The sequence below is a fragment of the Solanum stenotomum genome, chromosome 1 (assembly GCF_019186545.1).
Source record: "Solanum stenotomum isolate F172 chromosome 1, ASM1918654v1, whole genome shotgun sequence".
NCBI classification, from domain to species: domain Eukaryota; kingdom Viridiplantae; phylum Streptophyta; class Magnoliopsida; order Solanales; family Solanaceae; genus Solanum; species Solanum stenotomum.
In genome coordinates this window covers 48,570,384-48,594,183 of record NC_064282.1, presented here as the reverse complement: position 1 = coordinate 48,594,183, position 23,800 = coordinate 48,570,384, and the positions used below count along the sequence as shown (strand labels likewise).

General features: G+C 32.9%; 2 protein-coding genes, 1 long non-coding RNA gene and 1 pseudogene across 3 annotated transcripts; 1 reads left to right on the top strand and 3 right to left on the bottom strand.

Annotated features, from left to right (window-relative positions):
* Window positions 1-2,562: 2,562 nt before the first annotated feature.
* LOC125851065 (glucan endo-1,3-beta-glucosidase, basic vacuolar isoform-like) lies at window positions 2,563-4,186 on the bottom strand (annotated as a pseudogene).
* On the top strand, window positions 3,151-7,081 carry LOC125851158 (uncharacterized). The gene is made up of 2 exons (XR_007444894.1): window positions 3,151-3,236; window positions 6,917-7,081. It is a non-coding gene; the product is annotated as an uncharacterized LOC125851158 (long non-coding RNA).
* On the bottom strand, window positions 6,316-8,030 carry LOC125850970 (glucan endo-1,3-beta-glucosidase, basic). Its single transcript, XM_049530805.1, has 2 exons — window positions 7,902-8,030; window positions 6,316-7,519 (listed from the first exon to the last, which is right to left on the bottom strand). Exons 1-2 carry the CDS (start codon window positions 7,969-7,971, stop codon window positions 6,498-6,500), a joined length of 1,092 nt encoding a protein of 363 aa, XP_049386762.1. The 5' UTR covers window positions 7,972-8,030; the 3' UTR covers window positions 6,316-6,497.
* Window positions 8,031-12,049: 4,019 nt separating this feature from the next.
* LOC125850888 (uncharacterized) lies at window positions 12,050-17,347 on the bottom strand. The gene is made up of 5 exons (XM_049530743.1): window positions 16,846-17,347; window positions 16,634-16,757; window positions 15,565-15,864; window positions 15,362-15,466; window positions 12,050-12,670 (listed from the first exon to the last, which is right to left on the bottom strand). The coding sequence occupies exons 1-5, from the start codon at window positions 17,277-17,279 to the stop codon at window positions 12,134-12,136; spliced, it is 1,500 nt and encodes a 499-aa protein (XP_049386700.1). The 5' UTR covers window positions 17,280-17,347; the 3' UTR covers window positions 12,050-12,133.
* Window positions 17,348-23,800: the final 6,453 nt, after the last annotated feature.

Here is a 23,800-nt window from a genome sequence, read left to right as displayed (position 1 = left end):
GGAAGAAAGAGATTGGTGGTGGAGGATGTGGGCTGAGAGGTTGATGAGAGAGAGGGAGAGTTGGTTGACACGGGAGCATAAATTGGAGATGGTTTAATTGTGCAAATAACTAATTTAGACTATTGTTTAGGGATATGTGTATTTGAGTGTATCTTTCTCAAACACGGTATAAAATTCTTAATTAGTGGCAATATATGTATTTTTTTAATTATAGGTAGGATTTGTATATATGATAGTGGAGTACGTCTAATAAGGTAATTTTTCCTTTAAGTGATGTAACGACACCTTCCAGTCGTTATGGATAGATAAATGGTGAAATAATTAGGTAAGAAAACTTTTTGAGTCGTGACTTGAAAGTTTTAAACTAGTCCAGTCACAGGCGAAATCTGAGCGAGGTGTAGTTCAGGGAAATCTAGGAATGAAATAGGAAGAATGTCCAAGCTTGACTTGGTTTTTCTAATAGCTAAGACATTGAGGATTCATAATCAAATTTGGTAAGTAGAACTTCTAATGTCGAACTTGGTGTGGAAGAGTTAGTTTAGAACATCAAGGTTCGAAGGTGTGTGTGAAAGGGGAGCTTTTGGGGAGAATGTCGAGTTTTTGTCCCGTGTAATCCGCTATAGTGGGTGCATGTCACGCCGCTCTAGCAAGGGAATTAATTTCCGTTATAGCGGGTGGTCCCCTTATGGCGGAGCCGCTATAGCAAGTTGGTGGCCGCTATAGTGGGTCAGTTAAGAATTAAAGGAGAAAACATGTCAAAACCTCTCATTATTCTGCAACTTCATTCTTGGGAAAAGAAAAGGCGACTTAGGACAATTGTCTTCAATTTTTTCACCAATTTCTTCGGTAAAGGTAACTTAACTACTCCCTTAACTTGTATTTTGATTCTTAAGCCTTAGAATCTAGGGTGATACGCTTAAGGGAGGGTTTTGACTCAAACTAATGGTGGAAAAATCCCCGGTTTTTGGTAGAATGATCATGAAATTGGTCTAGGGTTAGTATTAAGTAATAATCCAAGTTTAATTAGGTCATTATTCATTGATTATGTTATTTTGTTATTCTCTTAGACCAAGAACAATCCAGAATTTGTAACAAGGGGAAAACTCAAATTCTTAAGAGTTTTCAAGGCTTGATTTGAGGTAAGTGATGGTTGTTTGTGTACCGTTTATGCTATATGTTCTTGTCAACTGCTTTGTTATTATTGCAGGCTATATATATAATTAGGCAAATAGGAAAATCCATGATTTGAAATGTCGAATGTTTTTCATCGCATGTAATGAGTGTGTTTGCTTGGCTTGGCGTACAAGTATGATTGTTATTCATTGTGATTGTGGTATGTGTTTGATGAGTGGGTCAGATACCACACCGATAGATGTTTCTGAGTGGATTGGATACCACAATAGTACATACTAATTAATGGATCGAATACCACACTGGTACACTAAAAGTTTGCATATGGGTTCCATAATATAACCAAAATGGCTTATTATGCTGTGATTGTCTATGTTTATTGTGCATAGAGACTCAGGGTAATGACGAAGAGTTTGGACTATGTTGTACTTGTGCTGTAATTGTATGTTATCTATTCTACTAAGTTGTGGTCGCATGTTCATATATCATATATTCTACGAGTGTACCTTCTGGGCTTATGGGGTCAAGCAAGGTTATAGTTAGTTGTTTGCTAATATTCGTCCTTTTCTATACTCCTGTGCTTTCTAGTTAGGCTTTCCATTATCATATCCTTGTTACGACCTCTAGTTGCTTTACTTTCTTGCTTTTCATTATTGTTTTTACTTTCCCAGCTCAGTCGGCCTATGATGCATACTAGACACATGTTGCCTTGATACTCATACTACACTTTTTATCTATTTTTTATACAGTTTCGAGTGCCAGCCGTAAGCGTTGATTTGGGCTAGCTGCGGGGATCTTCGGAGACTGAGGGTGAGCTGATGGCGTCCTATTTTAGCCTATATCCTTCTGTATATAGGTTGTGGCTAATCTTTTATTTTTGAGATAAGTCTGTACTTTTGGTCCACTTTTGGGACTTGTACTCGTATAGTAGCTTTGTACTGATGTCCACCAGGTCGTGGGTTTGGATCTTGTACTTTTGCTTCTTTTGTATATATTATTGTTCTCTGTTTTTCGCAGTGTATCTTGGAACTACTTTAAATTCCCCTTTGGTCGTTATTTCTACCCAATATATCTGTTACTTGTCGTTTTGAGATATGGGTCAGCTTACCTACTGGTGGGTTATGGTAGGTGCCATCATGATTCGAGTTTTTGAGTCGTGACACATGACCAAATCTTTCTTCACTTTCTTCAGCTTGTAATGAAAAAAGAGATGAATTTCCCACAAACTCAGCTACCAGTTCTCCTCAAGCAGTGGTAAGACAGTCACATGTTTGGTCCAAAATTTCAATAACATGAAAGTTTTTTTCTATAATCTCTGTTGATTGTGAATATTGTATTACTAGAGGTGAGTGATCTGAGCCTTCTTTTTTCTTTTATCAAATGTTTGACAATGATTTTGTGCCATTACCTAAGAACTCCTAGTTACTCACTACTCCATCCAAAATCTCTGGAATATGAAATTTACAAACTTACAAAATTGCTGTAAGATGATCAACATCAGGAAGAAATAAAGGAAGTTATAACACGACTCGGAGATTGCATTGCCTCTGGTTAACAATACATGTGAACTTACACAAACCGCACAATGTAATTTAATATCTAATTTCAAAAAGAAAAAATTCTCTTGTTGGTACTAAGTTTTCCATCCAAGCAATACTTACGTAAAGAGATTTCAAATGTCTCTTCTTACATCTCACTTATGAGGGAAGAAGCAGTGACATTAGTTTCAGCAGAAATGTCAGAAGTTCCAAAGTTTAGTTGATATTTGGGCTGCTTGTTGGGGGAAAACAATCCAAAATGTTTCTCAAGCTCTGGATTTTTGTTATTCTCATCAAACATTGCGAATAAATATGTCTCAATAGGCACAGGCTTTCTTGGAGTACCCGTTTTAGCATGTTGAATTAAGTTCCTCAAGTATGTTGCTGCATTATCTGTTGTGGCTCCAAATCCACCAGCAGATGGCCAACCGGTCTCAGACACAACAATCCTTATAGAGCTCTGATCTGGCCGTCCTGGTATTTGATCGAGGGCAGCATAAACAGAATCCACCATTGCATCAAATAAGTTCCTATATTGATACGAACCGTCTTGTACCACCACATTAGGTGCAGTAAACATAGCATAGGGGAGAGAAATCTGCCCTGGATTACTCGAGTAGCTAAAATAAGGATAAACATTAAGAAGCAAAGGTGCATTTGTATTTCTTAAAAACTCAACAACAGGATCAACAAACTTCCTAGCATCGTCCCTAAACGAACCCTGAGATGGTGGATAAGATTTTCCCATCAATGTCATGTCTATAGACGTTGTGACATTGACGTTGTATCCCAAACCAGTGAAATAAACTGAATTATAAATTCTACTCATGGCAGTTTCAAGATGTGAGGTAAGATGAGATGTGTCTGTGAAAGGGCTTATTCCATTTCCAACAACAATGTACTTAATATTAACATCTGGATAAAAAGCTCGAATGTTTTTCTCTACCCACCATCTTGCATGTTCCCACTGGAAGCAATATGCTTGACATCTGAATTGGGAATTCCTAGCATAACTTCAATGTTGGATCCTCTTAAGGCTTGTAAAACTTCATGATTTGGTTCATAAAGCCTCAATCTTTTTATGTTTCTTGACTTGTAGAGCTGTATAACGTCGTTATGTGAAGCTAGGGAAATTGTTGCCTAGCATTCCATAGCAAACACCTACTGATTCAGCCCCTGTTCCATAAGAACTGCAAAATGGTGTTATAAACTTAATCAATCTATGGATTTCTTCCAAAGATGAAAAAATATGAAAAGCCGGTGAATTTTACCCCAAAACTAGAAAATAACTATTACTCCCCCTATTTAAAAAAAGGAAAGAGGACATTCTTTTTTAAACAGAGTAAAAGAAAAGTAGGTCATTCTTTTTTAAACGGAAGGACTACTAAATGAAGGTTGTGCAATTTAATTTGGGAAAAGTAGACAAGTTTGATATGAAAAGTAACTTTCAAGTAAATACCTGTTGTGTCAATGCTGGTGGCAACAAGTAGTAATCCAAGAAGCAAAATAGCAGCCATTAGTACTTAGTAGTGTATGTTTATGTGATGAGAACAAGGTTTGTTGATAGAAACTAAGATGAACTTCAAATTATTTATATTTAGATTATAATAAAGTATATTAGATATATATATATATATATATATATAGTAGCCTTGAATATAAAATTCGACTGATAATATTATTAATTATTTGTTATCTTTAGGCTAACGAACTTAAGAGCCGCCAGGGGGGCCCGTTTAATCACATGTCCATACAACAACTTGATCATTTTGTACAAAAAAGGAATGACAAGTTTGAAGATGTTGGTGAAGTTGAAAGTTCAAATGCGGCCTTCACATTACAAAACTTGTATATAGTTATATGCACAGACGAATCCATGATTTGAAGACTCTGAGTGTATTAATATTATCTTAATTTAAGCATTAGCAAAATTTACAGTGACAATTATCAGATAATGTCATATTCGATTGGTCACTAATAGCTTGAACAATACTAAAAATTGATCAAATATGAGCTCTAAGCTAATACTTTAACTTTACTTTATTTTAATATGAGTTTAAGCATTTAAGGTAATATCAAATATGTAGAGTTAACTTTCTTGAGTGTAATACCTCAATGGTCAAGGGGAGTTTTACTTTCCAGGGGACATGGTTAGTTATATGTAGTTTCTGTTAGTTTTTCTATATATATATATATAAATTTCTGAATGTTAACGAGTACATATGTACCCACCTATGGCCCACCTTTGGTTATAAGCTGAATTTTAAGATACTTGCACAATAAATTATGGGGTCTTATATTTATGAAAACAAGTAGTACAACTTTTGAAATCCAATTACATGTTCCAAAGGAATTAAACTACAAATATAAATAGCGTAATAAAATATTCCCTCCGTCCCTATTTACTTGTCCATATTTCCTCTTTTAGATGTCCCTATTTACTTGTCCATTTTGACAAATCAAGAAAGGACAAAAAAAAATTTTCCTATTATACCCTCATTTAAACTTCTTGAAAATTTAAACTTCCCCCAACATTGATTAGTTACCTTGAATAAATTTATTTTGGAATCATAATTAATAAGGGCAAAATTGTAACTTCACTATGCTAATCATTGTTGCCTTAATATGTGTGTCATTTCTAAAGTGGACAACTAAATAGGGACGGAGGGAGTATTTTTTTGATCTTAAGTATGTCATATGAGATGTTGCAATTAAAAAGTTATCAAATTAAAAAAAAAAACATATTAAATAAAAATAAAATAAGCGAGAAAAAATATGACAAACAAATTTAAACCAAAGGAATATAAAAAACATTCTGTTCGGAGGAATATAATTCTATGTTATTAAACGATATTGACCCAGCTATCTGTTTAATAATTCAAAGGATTAGTGGAAGCTTAGAAGCAAGCAAGTTGCAACAAAGTATTATTGGAAGACCTTTAGCACCTAGACTATACCATAATTATATAAATCCATTTTATTAGTGGCGGCTTTTTCTTTTTATATGCAGTATTATTTTAATGGCGGCTTTTCTATGGACATAGCTATCAACGTTGACTTCAAATTCAATCCATTTGTTATACTGTTTGCATTGCTTGTTCATTCCTCTCTTCTAAAAAAAAAAATGGTATTTTTTTCTAAAAAACAAAATGATTTGGTATTTTTGTCTATGACCTGCATTTATCAAGACTGATGCTTCTCATCTCAAGGGGCTTAGAAAAACATAACTACATATTCTATTCAAAATTTGAAGACAGTAAGTGAGGTTGAAATTTTTGAAGGCAATGCATATCCATTAAGAAAACAAGTGTACGACCTAAATTGAATACCACTTTTTAATTTTTGTTTTTTCTAGTTATTTTCAAATTATTCTTGACAATATAAATAATTCAAACTATAAATCATAAATATGAATAATTAACTGACTTAAACTTATCATTAAATGAGGGGTAAAATGAAAAAAATAATAATTAACTAGTGAAATGCACCTCTATTTTTTACTTTGATTGACGTGATATAAGGTAAAACCTTAAATTAGTAAAGTCAATTCTTTTTGTACTACCTCCAATTTAGGTGAGGAATGAAATGACCGAGTCAAATCAATGATTAAACAATAATTAAAATTTTGCAGTTTACCAGATTGGAGTCTAATCAAACATGGAAATAATGTAATTGATGGTGTAAGCAATATACAAACTTACAAAAAGTTTCTTCCCAAAATCACAAATATCACAAACAAAAGGAATTTATTTGGTGTTGCATACAAACATAAAATTGCATGACGAATAAATATTTTTGCGGATACTAGATGCTTTCACATGTGTGTTTTTACATCTCACTTATGAGTGAAGAAGTAGTGCTATTAGTTTCAGCAGAAATATCCCAAACTCTTTCAGACACCCCAAAGTTGAGGTTGTATTTTGGCTGCTTGTTTGGTGAAAACAATCCAAAATGTTTCTCAAGCTCTGGATTCTTGTTATTCTCATCAAACATGGCGAATATATAAGTCTCGATAGGTCCAGGCTTTCTGGGACTACCTTCTTTAGCATGTTGAATTAAGTTCCTCAAGTATGTTTCTGCATTGTCATGTGTGGCACCAAATGCACCAGCAGACGGCCATCCACTCTCTGACACAACAATTCCTACAGATCCTCCTCCTGTTCGTTCCATGGCAGCATAAACAGAATCCAACATAGCATCAAATAAGTTCCTATATTGACGCGAACCATCTTGTACCACTACATTAGGTGCTGTAAAAAGAGCATAGGGAAGTGAAATCTGTCCTGGATTACCAGAATAACTAAAATAAGGATAAATGTTAACGAGCAAAGGTGCACGCGTATCCCTCAAAAATCCAACAATCGGATCAGTGAACCATCTCACATCGTTCCTAAAAGAACCCTGTGATGGTGGATAAGAGTTGCCAATCAACGTCATGTCTACTGACGTTGAGACCTTAATGTTATTTCCCAAACCAGCTTCACCGATTGCTTTATAAATGTTAACCAAAGCAGGAACTTGAAATGAGGTAAGAGACGATGTGCCAGTAACAGGGCTGATTTCATTACCAACAGCAATGTACTTAATTTTAACATCAGGCCAGAAATCTTTAACGTTCTTCTGTACCCACCATGTCGCGTGTTCCATCCCAGAAGCAATGTGTTTCACATCTACATTTGGAAGTCCTAGTATCACTTCAATGTTTGATCCTCTTAACGCATTTAAAGCTCCATGATTCGGATCATAAAGCCTCAATCTTCCAATGTTTCTTGACTTGTAGAGCTGTATAACTTCCGAGTGTGATGGCAAGTTGTTCCCCATCATTCCATAGCAAACACCTAATTGGGCCTCTGCTCAATAACAAGTAGAAAATATGGGGTTTTAGAAACTTAACCAATTCTTGCTAGGGCAGATGTAGTATATATGTAATTACTGGTTCCTCCGAATCTAATTGTTTTAACTCAAAACTGTATACGTTTCAAAAGTTCACTACATAAGAATAAATATTAGATTTTGACTGCATTTTAAATTTTGGATCCGCCTTTGCTCTCATCCCCTCAAATTAGAAAAGTTTGTGAGTGTTAACCGAAAAATATCAAATAACTTTGGTTAAAATGAATATAGTCATGCAGGTTAGTGTGGGAAATGATACACAACTATGAGTATACGGAAAAAATAATAATTATCAACAATATTATTTTAGTCAGAAATTCAAAATGTTTAAGTAGAAACCTGTTATGTGAATGTTGGTGGCAACAAGTAATCCTAGAAGCACGATAACAGCTATTTGTGTGGTAGCCATGATGTTTGATGAGAAATGTTGTTGGTACAAACTAAGATGAACTAGGACCTATTTATAAACTATATGGAGATAGACTTGTGTATAATATTTATTAAAGTGGAATATTATTAGCATTTGTTAAGAGCCGCCAGGTGACTTGATCAACTTGATCTGTTATTTTTTGTGGAAAAAAAAGATCGATGAGCATGATGATGTATAACTTTGACTTGAAAAAAAGAAAATATAGCTAGTTAGGATTAGTTTCTATATCCACCACAATACATTTCCTCTCATAGTCTCTCCACATTTGCAAAAAATATTTACATAAAATCAAACTTTTAATTTGATCGAATACATTACATAGCACACACGTACTCATAGTTGGGCAATAAATGTGTATATGAAAAACAGTCTTGCATTCCATGATTTGATACTGACATATTTTTTTCCAACGTGGCGACTTTTCTACTTCATTTATTTGAGGAAAATAAGATTTCGGTAGAGTGTATCAGTAAAAATAATGTATTTATTAAGTTTATGTATTAGTATTAATACAATATTGTTTAGTACATTATTTTATTGTATACTAGTGTGTATATTATTAATAACATGAATTTTTAGATATTAATAATGCAAGGGGATATAATGTATGCATTAGCATGGTTATAGACTCAATAACCCCTTAAAATCTTTTGTAATCTTTTCCATCATAATTATGGAGGATATATATGTAAATGAATATATTTTTATGTATGGTAATTTTAATTCAACAAACCAAATAATACTATGTATAACTAATACAAATATTAGTAATGTAAGCATTACTAATACACTCTATTTAGCATTATTTTTATAAATCCTATGAAACGACCTTAGTGAATATGGATGGCATGCAAATTCTAGAAACTTAGCAGAGGCGGAGCCAAGATTAAGAGTTTGGGGTTTCTAAATTTCTTTTTAAAATAAAAAGAGACTTTTTGTTGATAATAGGGTTTGAATACATAACTCTAGCGTGAAAAACATTTTCATAGCTCTTATTCCTTATAACTGAGTCATCAATCAATTTTGTTAGGAGTTCACAAGTTAATATACATACATATATATTTATTTAATTTTGTAGTACAAATATAAAATTTACGAAAAAACTACTAAATTCATTCGAACCCACAAACCCCACCTAACTTCGCCTAGGAAGGATAGGCCAGTGAATCAGTAACTGGTGTCATTGTATTTAAATTAGTTTGTTACAATCAGTCATTTAGTTGACGTGTAAATCAAGACTTTAGAAATATCCAATGTGTGGAAGCAATGAAGAAAGCAGCCCCCAGTTGGAGCAAAGTATTATTGGAAGAGGTAATTTGTCACAAAATTATATTCAATATTTTAGTGGCGGCTTTTATAATTTTAGGACTTATTTTAATGGCGGCTATACTGAGGAGGTAGCTAAGAAGATGGATGTTAAAGTTCTTTATATAAAAAATAAATAATGATATCTTGATAGTGTTTTGTCAACTATCTAAAGAAAGCTACTTCCCCATAATGGGCCATTTAGAAATTTTAAATGAGATATTTTTGTTTTGTTTCTTATTAATTATTTGAAAATTTTTGGAAAACTTTACAAACTTTTGGTGTAATATTAGTTCCAATATCATTAAATAAAGTCTCATTTTCCACTTATTAATTGTTAATAGAGCTTCAACCTTAGGGAAATTTTTAACCAAAGTAAAAAAATGATGGGGTAAACTTGAACTTTTTGTTAAAGAATATGGATACATAGATCTATCTATTTCATGTTGGGCTCCACTCATAGTAATAGTAGATATTAATTAGATGATTTTTTAATGCCAGCGAGTAACAATCTTTATGATAGTTTTGTAATTTTTGCATTTATTTTCTTATTAGTTTCTGGATATATACATGTATATATTCCATGTCAATTAGTATAATTTTTTTTAAAATAACATAAATATTGTTAAAACATGTGTTTGTAATTAACATGCATTTGAAAGTGACAAATACAGGCTCAAAAAAAATAAACGGTGAATCAATTCGACCAACTTCACAAATGAGTATGACTATAAAATAATTAATTAGTTGTTCAACTCGCATATCATATATCATCATATCATATCATCATCATATCATATATTACTAAAAATGGGAAGCTCCAAAGTGTAAAGTTGAAATATCATTTTACCCCTATACTAAATAATTTTTTTTAAAAATCATATATTATTAGTTATTATATATTAAATATTATGAGATGCTAGAAATCTAATTTTTTTTAATGAAATAGTAAACTGCATGAAGAATTTGAAAAGTGTTGTAAAACAAGAAAAATGCAAGAATACTTAAACAAGAAAGTAAGACAAAGTGTGATGGAAAGTATAAAGTTGAGAGCCTTATTTTAATCTCGTGTTTCACAAGGGTGAAAGACTACCCTTTTATAGGATATTCAAACCATCCTTTTACAACATTTGACAAATACGTTAGTATATTGTTTAATTAATATAATAAATAGATACATTACGTTAGGAATAGATCAAGAAAAACATCCACAATTAAATGGATTTGTAACACTCCCCCTTGGATGTTTATAGATAATGTGCCTCGTTAAAACCTTACTAGGAAAAACCTAGTGGGAAAAAGCCTAGTGAAGGAAAAAGAGTACACACATCTTGTAATACGCCTTGAGTGCCGCCTCATTAAAAACCTTACCAGGAAAACCCAATGGGACAAAACCTTGGTTAAGGGGAAAAGAGTACAACGTGTATTTTACTCCCCCTGATGAAAACTTTATTTGATATCTCGGAGACGACACATTCCAATCTTATATCTTAACTTCTCAAATGTTGACGTTGGCAATGCCTTAGTGAATAAATCTGCAAGATTATCACTCGAGTGAATCTGTTGAACATTTATCTCACCATTTTGTTGAATATCATGTGTGAAAAAGAACTTAGGTGAAATATGCTTTGTTCGGTCTCCTTTGATATATCCTCCCTTTAATTGAGCTATGCAAGCAACATTATCTTCATACAATATTGTTGGAGTCTTTGTTTGCACAGAAAGACCGCATAATTGCAAAATGTGTTGAGTCATTGATCTCAACCATACACACTCTCGACTGGCTTCATGAATGACTATTACCTTTGCATGATTTGAAGAAGTAGCAACTATTGTTTGCTTCATCGAACGTCATGATATATTTGTACCTCCATATGTGAATAAATAGCCTGTTTGAGATCTAGCTTTATGTGGGTCAGACAAATATCCCGCATCTGCATAACCGATCAATTCTGACTTGGATGCATTAGAATACAACAATCACATATCAATTGTTCCTTGAAGATATCTGAATATATGCTTAACACCTTTCCAATGTCTTCTTGTTGGACATGAGCTGAATCTCGCCAATAAATTTACCGTGAAACAAATATCTGGTCGGGTATTGTTGTCAAGGTACATTAGTGCCCTAATAGCTCTGAGATATGGTGTTTCATCACCAGGAATCTCTTCATCCTTTTATTGAGGTCGAAATGGATCTTTATTTATATCAAGAGATATCACAACCATCGGGGTACTTAATGGGTGTGATTCACTACAAGAAAACAGGCGTTTAGCTACAGACGCAAATCCTAGCAAAAGTGATAAAATCCCTAGCGAATGTCAATTTAGCTAGGAAAATGACCCTAGCAGACCTTCAAAGCTAATAAGCTCTTAGCTAATTTTTAGCTAGCAAATTATGCCATTCCTAGCTAATTTAGCTAAGATATCTCTGCTAGGCTCTTTCCGTAGCAAACAGTTTGCTACGATGTATACTAGCTAAATTCATAGAAAAATTTGCTTGGTAAATGTTGACTTTACTAAGACTTAGCAAGGAATTACCCTATCTAAACTTACAAATTCTCTAGCTATTTTTCAAATTTTGCTTGGAATATTTTCTTTGCTAAATGACTAGCTAAAAACAGCTAGGGATATTTTCTAGATAAATCTAGCCAGAAATTGTATGACGAATACAAATATAATTTTCTATATTTGATACAAGATGAAAAACATAGTTAAATCAAATCAATTTTTCAAAATAAGCAGAGTTATAATATCATCAAATCCTTGAATAGTGAAGTACATGGTTACTAGCTAAAACATGTCTTAAAACATAAAAACAGTAACATAAATTATCTTAAGGTACATTTGGGGTAGAACCAGATCCATCTGGTGGTGGTTGAGGAGTAAAACCAAGCATCCGAGCCACAGCAGCACGAACCGCAATAGTCACTTGAGCTTCCATATTTTCCCGAATATCCATTTGCACATGCTCTTGCATATTCGTCATCCGTTGCTCCAACACGCGGTCAAGAAGTTGTTGAAATTCAGGTGTTTCAAATATTTGTTGAGTAGGAATATTTGAAGGATTCTGAGCAGTAGAGGATGCACAATTAGAATTGTTTGAATCTGCCAGCAAACAATTTCTAGAACCAAGCCCATATATTTTTCCTTTTTTAGTTCCACCAACTGTTTCTATCCAAGTTTTCAGTAATTGCTCCTCCGATACCGTTTTCAATAAATTCACATCATCTTCACTAGTTTTTTCTCCTTCATCTTCTCCATTTGTGGTCGTGTTTCTCTCCATGTCTCCGTCATCTACTTCAAGACCTTCTTCATTCCTTAATGTTGAAGTCTCACCCACCTTATCCTTAATTGTATTTGTAAATGTATTCTGAAAAAAGAATAAAGTGATTAGCTATTAAATTGTATAACAAAGCTATCAAGTTGCAAAAGGTGCTATGAAAGTACTCAAATTTATTCTGTAATAGAATAAATGGACAACAAGAAATAAACTTATATAATTAAAGGAATAGAATACTGTAATTGATAAAGTAAACAATGAAATATATATATTTGAACTAATACAAGAACATCTTTCCTAAATGCTATATTGAAACTATATAGGTTCCTTATTCAAACCTTGAGGTGGAATGAGAGTCAGGCTTAACAAAATATAATGAGTTCAATAAGAAATAAACAGATGCGAAGATGATATGAACTAACATGATCAAAATAAGGAACCTCACAAAGCAATGAGCATACAACATCAGAAACAAAGGGAGGAAAAGCAAACAAAGTTACAAGAAGAGTGTTGTGACATTCCAGAAAGGATAATCACTTCCATTGGCGTGGATAACTGGCAGTGGTTTATCATACACAGAGTAGGTGCAATTAGGTACCTATTAGAGGAAACTACAAACATGGACAACAGTGAATATGGCAAATGTTTTCTATTCACTGTCTCAGGGAAATGAAGCGAGAAGATAGACTTAGAAACCTCCTGATGGGAGGGTACACCTCTCTCTTTAATGAACTGGTTAATCTGGAACGTAATGGGAATGAATAGCCCCTTCAAACAATGATCAATTTATATTACCATGATCAATTTATGCATCTATAACTACTCATTAGCCGAAAATAAGAGAATCTGGATTTTAAGGATGTCTGGTGAAATGACTATTCTGATGGAAGAAGTATATGATCATTTTACACATATAAAGGTAGCAAGTAAGTGTTCTAATTTTTATTGTCTGCTAACAGTGATCTATGCCAAAAATTGTAGAGAGCAAAGGAAGAGAAGCTTATGGCAGAAATTACTTAGAATAGGTTCTATCATCATTGAACCTTGGTGTATTTGTGGATATTTCTATTCTCCCCTGCTAGATTTGGAATGAATTAGGGGCCAACAGGTCACTGAATCTGAAACAAAAGACTTTCAACAGTAATAAATGTATTAAATCTTTATAGATATGAAATCTATTGGAAGAAGGTATACTTGAACAAATTGTAACATATGGAGTAGAATTGACAAGGCTCTTTGTAATGATTATTGGATGATACAACACGGAATCTGACAGCTCAATTCAAGAAGAATAGTTTTTCTGATCACTCGCCGATTCTTATTGAGCNAAACATTATTACAACCATTTGGAAACAAAATGTAAGATGAGATATATATTGAAAAAAATGAAGTTGTGTAAAGAACCTCTGTAGAGGTTATTGACATAAGAAATGGGGAGCTTTGGCAATAGAGTCACTGAGGCAAGAGAGAAGTTAGAATCCATCAAAAAACAGATCACTCAACATGTGGGGATTAGTGTAGCCAACACTATATTTGACATAGAAAAAGAAGTTGTAGTTGAACATAAAAAATGGTCTTATCTCCAGGAGAAGGTGTTGAAACAGAAATCTAAGGCTCACTGGCTTGAAGTAGCAGGAGACAACAACAAGAAGTAGTTCCTTATCTGTGTGAAAACTTGAGCCAACATGGATAATATTTTTATTTTAACCAGTCTTGATAGTAGACAGCTCCTAAAACATGATGAAATTGAGAAAGAGATACTTCAATTTTATAAAAGCTTGATGGGTTCTTGGAATGATTGTCTACTAGTATTGAACTAATACAAGACATCTTTTCTAAATGCTCTATTGAAACCATACAGGTTCCTTATTCAAACCTTAAGGTGGAATGAGAGTCGGGCAGAAACAAAATACAATGAGCTCAATAAGAAATATACAGATAGGAAGAAGTTTGGAACAACCTGTTCATGTCGAACTGTACTTCCACCACTGGTATGCCTTTAACCTATAACCCACCAAATATAATTGATGGACGACCATTAATTGTATTAGAGGCATCAGAAATAACGAAACTGACCGATGAATGGAATAATGCTCTAGTGATGTATATGTTGTGAAGCACCTGATTTCTCCTACATGAGCAATTATATTGATGGGTACTAAAATTTTGCTTATGTACCTGAGTTATATTACCACGATGCAAGCTGCTACATAGTGAAATTCCAAAACCAAAACGATAGAGATGAAGTCCTGTTCACTGGTCCTTAACTATTGGGGTGAAACTCTTAGTATAATTTCTAGTCGACTAGAGAAACAACTCTTTGCGGATGTGTGTACTGCTAAACAAAAAAGGGTATCCTATACCAGAGTCTTAGTGAAAATGAATGTAACACAAGGTTTGCCAGAAGAGGTTGAATGGGTGTTTCTCGAACAAATACTTACAGAATTGGGATTTCCCAGTAAAATGATGGCATGGATAATGATATGTTTCAACAGTGAGATACTTGAAGTTATTTCAAATGTGAAATCATTTTTTTGGTGAAATAGTCCACCCTCAAACAAGTGCACTTAACACCACAACTAACAACCAAATATACTTAAAAGTTCTTTCAAATGTGAAATCACTTACCTTGCGTTATGCCCAAGAATTAAAGAACAAGAAAATTTCTCATTAACAGAGCAATTATTTTGTTCTTCTTAGAAAACAATTCACATGGATTTAAATTTAAACAAAAATAACTTTCAGAATAAATATCACTGATGAAATGAGATAAAAACATACCCACATCCTTTTTGACTTTCCACAGATCCACTTCTTTTCGTTTTTGGTTTTGTGAGTCATTAGAAATAATTCATCGTTCCGAAGCTCTTTACCAGTCAGTTCCTTCTACAACCATTAAATATATTGTTAATTATCGACATAAATCAGAGAATAACATAAGACCAATACTAATTAACACTAAACAAAAATAAAGAATTACTTACATGTCTTCTTCTGTACTCAGAAAATGCAACTGATCCTCCAGTATGTAAGGAAGGACCTTCTCCGTTATTAGATGACATTCTATTCTTTGAGTTGATTGCTGATATTTTCTTAAAACCGTCAGAGTTCCAATATTGCATCAAACTGTCCCAGTGAACTTGAGCAATCCACTTTGGTATTTTCTTTTTTCTTAAAAATGTCCTCTTTGCTTTTCCCAAACTGTCACTCAATCTTTCACTACCCACCCGATTAAAAGTTTTTCGAACAAGTACTTTATCTTCAGCAGAAAAAGAATAATTCTTCTGCAAATATAAATTAAATAATCAATTTACTACTGTTTTTCAAGTTGAGACGCACAATCTAGTTAAGAAAATAACTAGTTATCAAGAAGGTCGGCCTTGGAACTTAGGAGACATTGTGTAAACCGAGAAGTGTATGAGGCTTTTATATAATTGATTGCCAAGTGTGTAACAAAGTTGCTAAGTTTCTATGGGTTGTATCCTTCAAAAAAAAAAATCCAAATGGCTACACGACTTCTACATAAAGAGATAAGATATATGCATAATGAAGACTCTTAAAAAAACTTGTTGGCATGTGAAAATGATTTTCGAATGTAAAATTTGATTCAATCATAACACACTACTCACTGATCTGAAGCAGTTAGCTGAAAAGGAAAGCACAATATAAAAGAAACTTACCGTTTATGTCGAAATTCTAGAAAGTGATATGGAGTCTGATAATTATCAAAGAGATAGTACTGAAACATTAGTACATTCTATGAATAGCATTATTGAAAATGCTAGATGACTTCAACAACACCAGAAAGAAAAAAAACATTAAGCTCGAGAAATCATCCTCCAACTCCACACAAAAAGACAACATCAGGCCATATGGAGTAATCTCCTTTAAAGACAAAATAATTTTCCTATTAACAAGTATACTACGAGATTCATGTATCCATTAGTGTCTTCTCACACGTGTGCATGCATACTTTTTTTATTTTTAGACTTTGCTAATGCGAAAAATCTAATGCTTAAGTTAAATTTGCAGATCATGTTCATGTATAGATACCTCAAAATCATTAAACCATTTGTCTCGTACATGCTCTGGAACTTTGCTCCAACAATGCCATGGTCCAGAGAAGCTTTTTTTAAAGGCTAACACCACATCTCGTACAGCCTCATGTGGGCAGAATCTACAAAATCATTAATACAATACATTATGAGAAGATTATTAAATGAAAACATATTTAGCCATTACTTCTATAATTTTGTATTACTTACGTATCTCCATTTACTCTCAAGGATTTTATGCCACCAAGTGTATCTTGTCTGCCCTGTGGATTACTACTTTCAAAAGATGCGAGTGTTTGTTCACGAGAAACATCTTGAGTTGGAGTTTCTTGTTGAGCACCAACATTCTGAGAAAAAGGTGTTTCTTGTCGTCCAACATCTAGAGAAGTAGGAGCTTCTTGTTGACCACCAACATTTTCAGGAGTAGTTATTTGTTGAGCATTGGCTTCTTGAGATGTATGTACACTGGTTTCATGTGATGAGACAATACACTGATTTAAACCAACTTGCTGAGATGTGGGAATTGATGATTCACTAACATCCTTTTGAGAAGTGTCTGGTGGCTGCTTGTTGCCTCCTCCTCCTTTGTTAGTTATGCCCCCACGGCCTCCCCAACTACGTTTGATGCCTCTTCCCCTTGTCATATTTCCTGATCAAAATCTAACAAGAACTATAGAATAATACTCAAGAAGTCACTTAAAATTTGTCAACATTTCATGCTATAAAAATGATTAATGTAGAGAAAATAATGAAGCTCATTTGCATATCACTAAAAATCTGCAGCTCTTCCTCTACTCCTTCCATAAATTACATATATAAAACGATAATAAATCACCGGAAATATACTAAGGTAATTTCACTAACTCAACTAGTTTAGGGAAAAGTACCTATATATGACTAATTGAATATGAGATCAAATACTCTACTAAAACATATGATAAAACTTTAATTGATGGTTGCTAGGCAACATCAAGAACCTTCACTCAACAAAGTCACTTAGTAGATGGCATCCTTAGAAAATAAAAGCATTTAAAAGAGTGCTAAATAACCATCAGATTGATGAATCAACTTCGAAAAAAAAATACTTAGGTTTTCAGAAATGACATCAAGAAACAGAAAATAGTAGCAATAGTAATAAAAGAAAACACTCTAGAAAAGAAATTACAGTAAAAAGTCATTATCATTCACTCTCATCGGTTTCAAAGTTTTCATCACTTTGTTCATCTCCTTCATCTTCAGAGAGTTCAAAATCAGATTCTTCTATCTCTTCATCACTTTCAATAGCATTAACATCATGCTCTTGATCAATTTCATCAGTCTCATTTTCAACTTCATGCATTTCCAATNAGTAGACGAAAAGTAATTAATTGTAATTTTTTGCATGTCAATATGATGAAAAAATACATCATAAAATGTTAGTCAAAGTTTCTATAGTTTGACTCAAAAAAATGAAAAGATGACAATTAAAAGTGGATAGAGACAGTAATTAGTATGTCATGCCTTGGAAAAACCAACAGTTGTATTTGAAGTACTATTGTTACAGTGATTCAGATATTTCTTATTTACTATTAATATATTTAAAACTTTTCACATAAATATTATTTGTAATAATATTTTTTCTTATTTTATTTACTATTTTTCTCCTTTGTTTGCTTTAAATATTTATCTTCATGATTCATATATATCTAATTACCAATTCAAATATGATATTCATAACTCTTATGATGTTCATATTCATAAACCTCTAAATAATTAATTTAAAATTTTAAGATATCTTTTGATATTCCTCTATTTTATCTTATATAAATTCAACTTCTCATATGACCCCGCTATCCAAACGTTTATATCATTATTGTACTATTTGATTCATGTTTTTGTTTGACTCGATAAATGAAGTCTCTTGAATTTTGATTCGTTGGGAAGAAGATAAAGATAAGAACTAAAAAAATTATGCGTTAATTTTGTATTTATTTTTCTATCTATATTATTATATGACTTTAGTCTTAAAATTGGATATGTTGCATTTTTTCAATTGTTATTTCTTTGTCTTTCTCTATATCAGACTTCTTTAATTTATTTTTATATGATTTTTTATTTTTGAAAGTTTGTATTTTTATTTGGCCTCAAATTAGTCATTTATGACTTCATCAGAAGTTTATTACTATTAACCAAAGTTACGTTCAAGTTTAGAGTTATAGTTGCTTAAAAGAAATACATTTAAACACTAAAATACGCCCTTCATTTTGTATTTAATTTCTTGTCCCACTTTTAAAAATTTATTTATAACTATTGAATTTTACTATTTATCACACACATGTTTTTATAGAATTATAATTGTTCTAAAGATTTTAAAGAATATATATGGGACACACGACTCAATTCCTACTAAAACTTAAATATAGAATTTGCAAGAAACTTTCCTAGCAACCTATCAATTTGGCTAGGCATCTTTCCTAGCTAAAACATAGCTAGGGAATAGCTAAGAAATATTTTCCTAGTTAAATGAAAATCCTTAAAGAGAGAAAAATTGCGCCAGATTAGATTTCTTGCAAAAAAAATTGGCGCCAATTTTGATTTTCCGCCAAAATTTAGCTAGAGATTTTGCTTGGAAAGGTCCCAAGCAATGTATTAGCTAGGGATTGTTCATAGCTAATTCCTAGCTATTATTTGACTAAATTTTCAGACTAAAAAGTTTACTAGGAAACAAGACATTTCTAGCTAAATCCGATGCTAATGTATTGATTAGCTACGGATATTAGTTCTCTAGCTAAAATTCGTAGCTAATAGCATGTTTTCTTGTAGTGATTTATCCATGTAAAATCGCCTCAAAATCTTTTTAATATATGTTGATTGATAGATAAATATTCCATTTTCCAAATGTTCAATCTGAAGGCCAAGGCAAAATTTTGTCTTACCAAGATCTTTCATTTCAAATTCTTTCTTCAAACACTCAACAAATTATGAAAGCTCTTTAGGAGTTCCAATGATGTTCAAGTCATCAACATAAACAAATATTATTACAAATTCAGATTTTAACCTTCGTATAAAAATACAAGGACAAATAGGATCATTCTTATACCATTCATTTAACAAATATTCGCTAAGATGATTATACCACATTCGCCCTGATTGTTTCAATCCATATAAGGATTTCTGAAGCTTAATTGAACAATTTTCCTTTGAATTTTATATGCTTCAGGCACTTTGAGTGCTTCAGGGATTTTCATAAAAATATTGTGATCTAATGAGCCATATAAATAGGTTGTGACAACGTCCATTAGATGCATTTCAAGCTTTTCATGAACTGTCATATTTATTAGATACCTGAAGGTAATTGCATCTACCACAGGAGAATATGTCTCCTCATAATCAATGTCAGACCTTTGCGAAAATCCTTGTGCCACAAGTCATGCTTTATATCTTACGACTTTACCATTTTCATTGCGTTTTCGCACAAAAACCTACTTGTACCCAACTGGCTTGACACCTTCAGGTGTTCGGACTATTGGTCCAAAAACTTCACATTTTTCAAATGAAGTCAATTATGTTTGAATTGCTTCCTTCCATTTTGACCAATCATTTCTCAGTCTACGTTCATTGACAAATCTTGGTTCTAAATCCTCATCTTGTTGTATTATTTCAACTACAACATTATAGGCAAAAATATTATCCACCACAGTATTATTTCGATTCCACTTTTTTCTCGTCGAGACATAATTTATAGAGATTTCCTTATTCTCATTATTTTCAGGTACATAGACCTCCTCTGTGGTGTCATCATTTATTATGTCTCGGAGCTCTTCATGAGCAATTGCCTCCATATTATAATCATCTTGATCATTTATTCCTTTCCTTTTTTGAGGATTTTTATCCTTGAAACCAATTGGTCTACCACGTTTTAAGCGTGGTCTAGACTCATTTGCCTTAACATTTTGTCCTATCGGGACATCAACACGAACTTGAGCATTAGCAGTTGGGATATATGATTTAGTAACCCGTGGAAGGTTAGTAAATGCATCCGGCAGTTGATTTTCAATATTCAACAAATAAATTATCTTTTGAACTTCTTGCTCACATTGATTTGTTCGAGGGTCTAAATGAGACAGTGAAAGTGAATTCCAATCTATCTCATTTCCCAACTGCTTTTGTTCTCCCCCAAATGTTGGGTATACTGATTCATCAAAATGGCAATCACCAAACCTTGTCGTAAATAAATCTCCAATTCTAGGTTCCAAATATTTTATAATAGAACGAGATTCATACCCAACATATATCCCCAACCTTCTTTGGGGACCCATCTTTGTGTGTTGTGGTGGAGCAATTGGAATATATATCGCACAACCAAAGATTCTAAGATGGGAAATGTTTGGCTCCTGACCAAAAACCAATTGTAATGGGGAGATGTCATGATAACTAGTTTGCCTTGTGCGCACAAGTGTCGCTGCATGCAAAATAGCATGCCCCCAAACCGAAACATGCAACTTTGTCCTATCAACAATGGTCTAGCTATCAATTGAAGATGTTTAATCAATGACTCTACTAAACCATTTTGAGTATGAACATGTGTAACATGATGTTTAACTGTTATTCCAGTGGACAAACAATAATCATTAAATGCCTGAGATGTAAACTCACCAGCATTATCAAGATGCATTGTTTTTATTGCATAATCTGAAAATTGTGCTTTTAACCTTATTATTTGAGCCAACAACCTTGAAAAAGTCATATTGCGAGTTGATAATAAGCACACATGAGACCATCTTGTAGATGCATCTATCAAGACCATATAATATTTAAATGGTCCACATGCAGGGTGAATAGGCCTACATATATCACCCTGTATTCGTTCCAGAAATGCGGGAGATTTCACTCCAACCTTAGTCATTGATGGTTTGGTAACCAACTTTCCTTGTGAACAAGCAACACAAGAGAATTCCTTTGATTGAAGAACATTTTGGTTCTTCAAAGTATGCCCATGTGAATTCTCAATTATTTTTCGCATCATATTATAATCGGGATGGCCCAACCGGTCATGCCAAATGATAAAATCATTAGAACCAGTAAACCTTTTGTTTACTACGATATGTGATTCAACCGTACCAATATTTGTATGGTACAACCCATAAAAAAGTGCAGGAAATTTTTCATGCACAGTTTTCTTCTCCGCATTTATCGTAGTAATGTAAATGTATTCCACCTTTCAGTCTCAATATGATAGTCATTTTGACGAATAACCTTGAAACTTAACAAGTTTCTTTGAGATTTACTACAATACAATGCAATATTAATTTTCAATAATGTTCCTCCAGGTAGTAATAAGGCCTATCTTCCTGAGCCCTCAATAAACTTTGTACTACCGGATATTGTATTAAAATATGTCTTTTTCATAATCAAATGAGAGAATTTTTTTTTTCTCTTAGTATTGTATGGGTTGTGGCACTGTATAGAAGGCACATATTTTCATGACTCATCTTGGATCCAACTGAAGACTGGAAATTTTTTTATCTTCATAAAAATAAAAATACATAATAAGAAGTACAAAATTTAACAAAAGAAAATTTAAGTGCATGAACTTTAAGTAAGACTTTAAAAACACAAAACAACATTATTCATTTTCTAGTTCAATTATCAATCTTCAATTGCGATCCCCAAAGAAGTCTTCAGCTTCCAGATGAGTGATATCATCGAGCCAATCAAAAGCATCATCTTTCAATGCTAAATTTGCCTCAATATTCTCATCATATTTTTGAGAAAACGCTACTTGAGCATCATCTTTGAGAGTCAAATGTGACTCTACTTGGGAATTAGAAGAGGAGGCACCACCTTTATTTCCTTTCCTTTTAAAGGAATTTTGATACAACCTGACAAAATGCTCAGGTGCCCGACATTCATTTTTTGCAGTGACCCTTAAGGCCACAACGATGACAGTGATCGCCCTTTCCGTTAGAAGAATTATTTTGAGAACCCATATTATTCTCCCTTTTGTTATGAGCACCACCTCGACGATTATTATAATGTCTTTTGCCCTTGCCACACCCACACACATTATCATGGCCCCGATTATTTTGTGTTATTTCAGACTGACCGTGTGGTTCTGTCCCGTGTGCCTTTCGTAATGGAGCACTTCCAACATGATGGGCTTCATGATTTTTCATTAAAAGGTCATTATGTTGCTCAGCCACCAGAAGGCATGAGATTAATTCAGAGTATTTTTTAAAACCCTTTTCATGGTATTGCTGCGGTAATATCATATTGGAGGCATGGAAAATAGTTAGTGTCTTTTTCAACATGTCCTTATCTTTTATAGTTTCCCCACATAATTTTAATTGAAAGTGATTCTACATACAACAGAGTTATACTCAATTACGATTTTATAATCTTGAAACCGTAAGTGCATCCACTCATAATGAGCCCTTGGCAATACCGTTGCCTTGAGATGGTCATACCTCCCTTTCAAACCTATCCACAATTCAATTGGATCTTTCACTGTTAAGTATTCAACCCTCAGGCTTTCATCAAGATGATGACGAAGGAAAATCATAACTTTCGCTTTATCCTGACTTGATGCCTTATTTCCTTCGATTATACTATCACCAAGACCCTTAGCGGTAAGGTGAATTTCAGCATCAAGTACCCATGACAAATAGTTCTTTCCAAAAGTGTCAAGTGCCACAAATTCAAGCTTTGACAAATTTGACATGATGAAAACTATCATAAAATAATTGAGTTAATATTATGATGTTGGTTTGTTTATTATAAATGACAAATTAATAATTTAAATAATAAAGTTTAGGATGAGTATAAAATATATTATATGCATGAACATTAATGTTAGAAAAAAAAATGTAAACCCATGAAGCATTGAAACAGTAAGAGTTAAATATATTTTCTAATTTTTTTAATTATTTATTACAAGTTTCAATTAACGTCAAAGTTTAGTAATAATTTCAAGTTGTATTTAATACAATACTATATTCTTTATGACACACAAAATGTATGACAAGAAAATACTTACGAGTATTCTAACTATCATGTTATCATATTGCTTATTATTTAATTTAGAGTTATAAGTTAGTAGCATATAAATAACATAACAATATAAACTTGAAACGTATTGATTATTATGCCTAGTAAAGTATCATAATAATACCTAAAGCAAGTTATA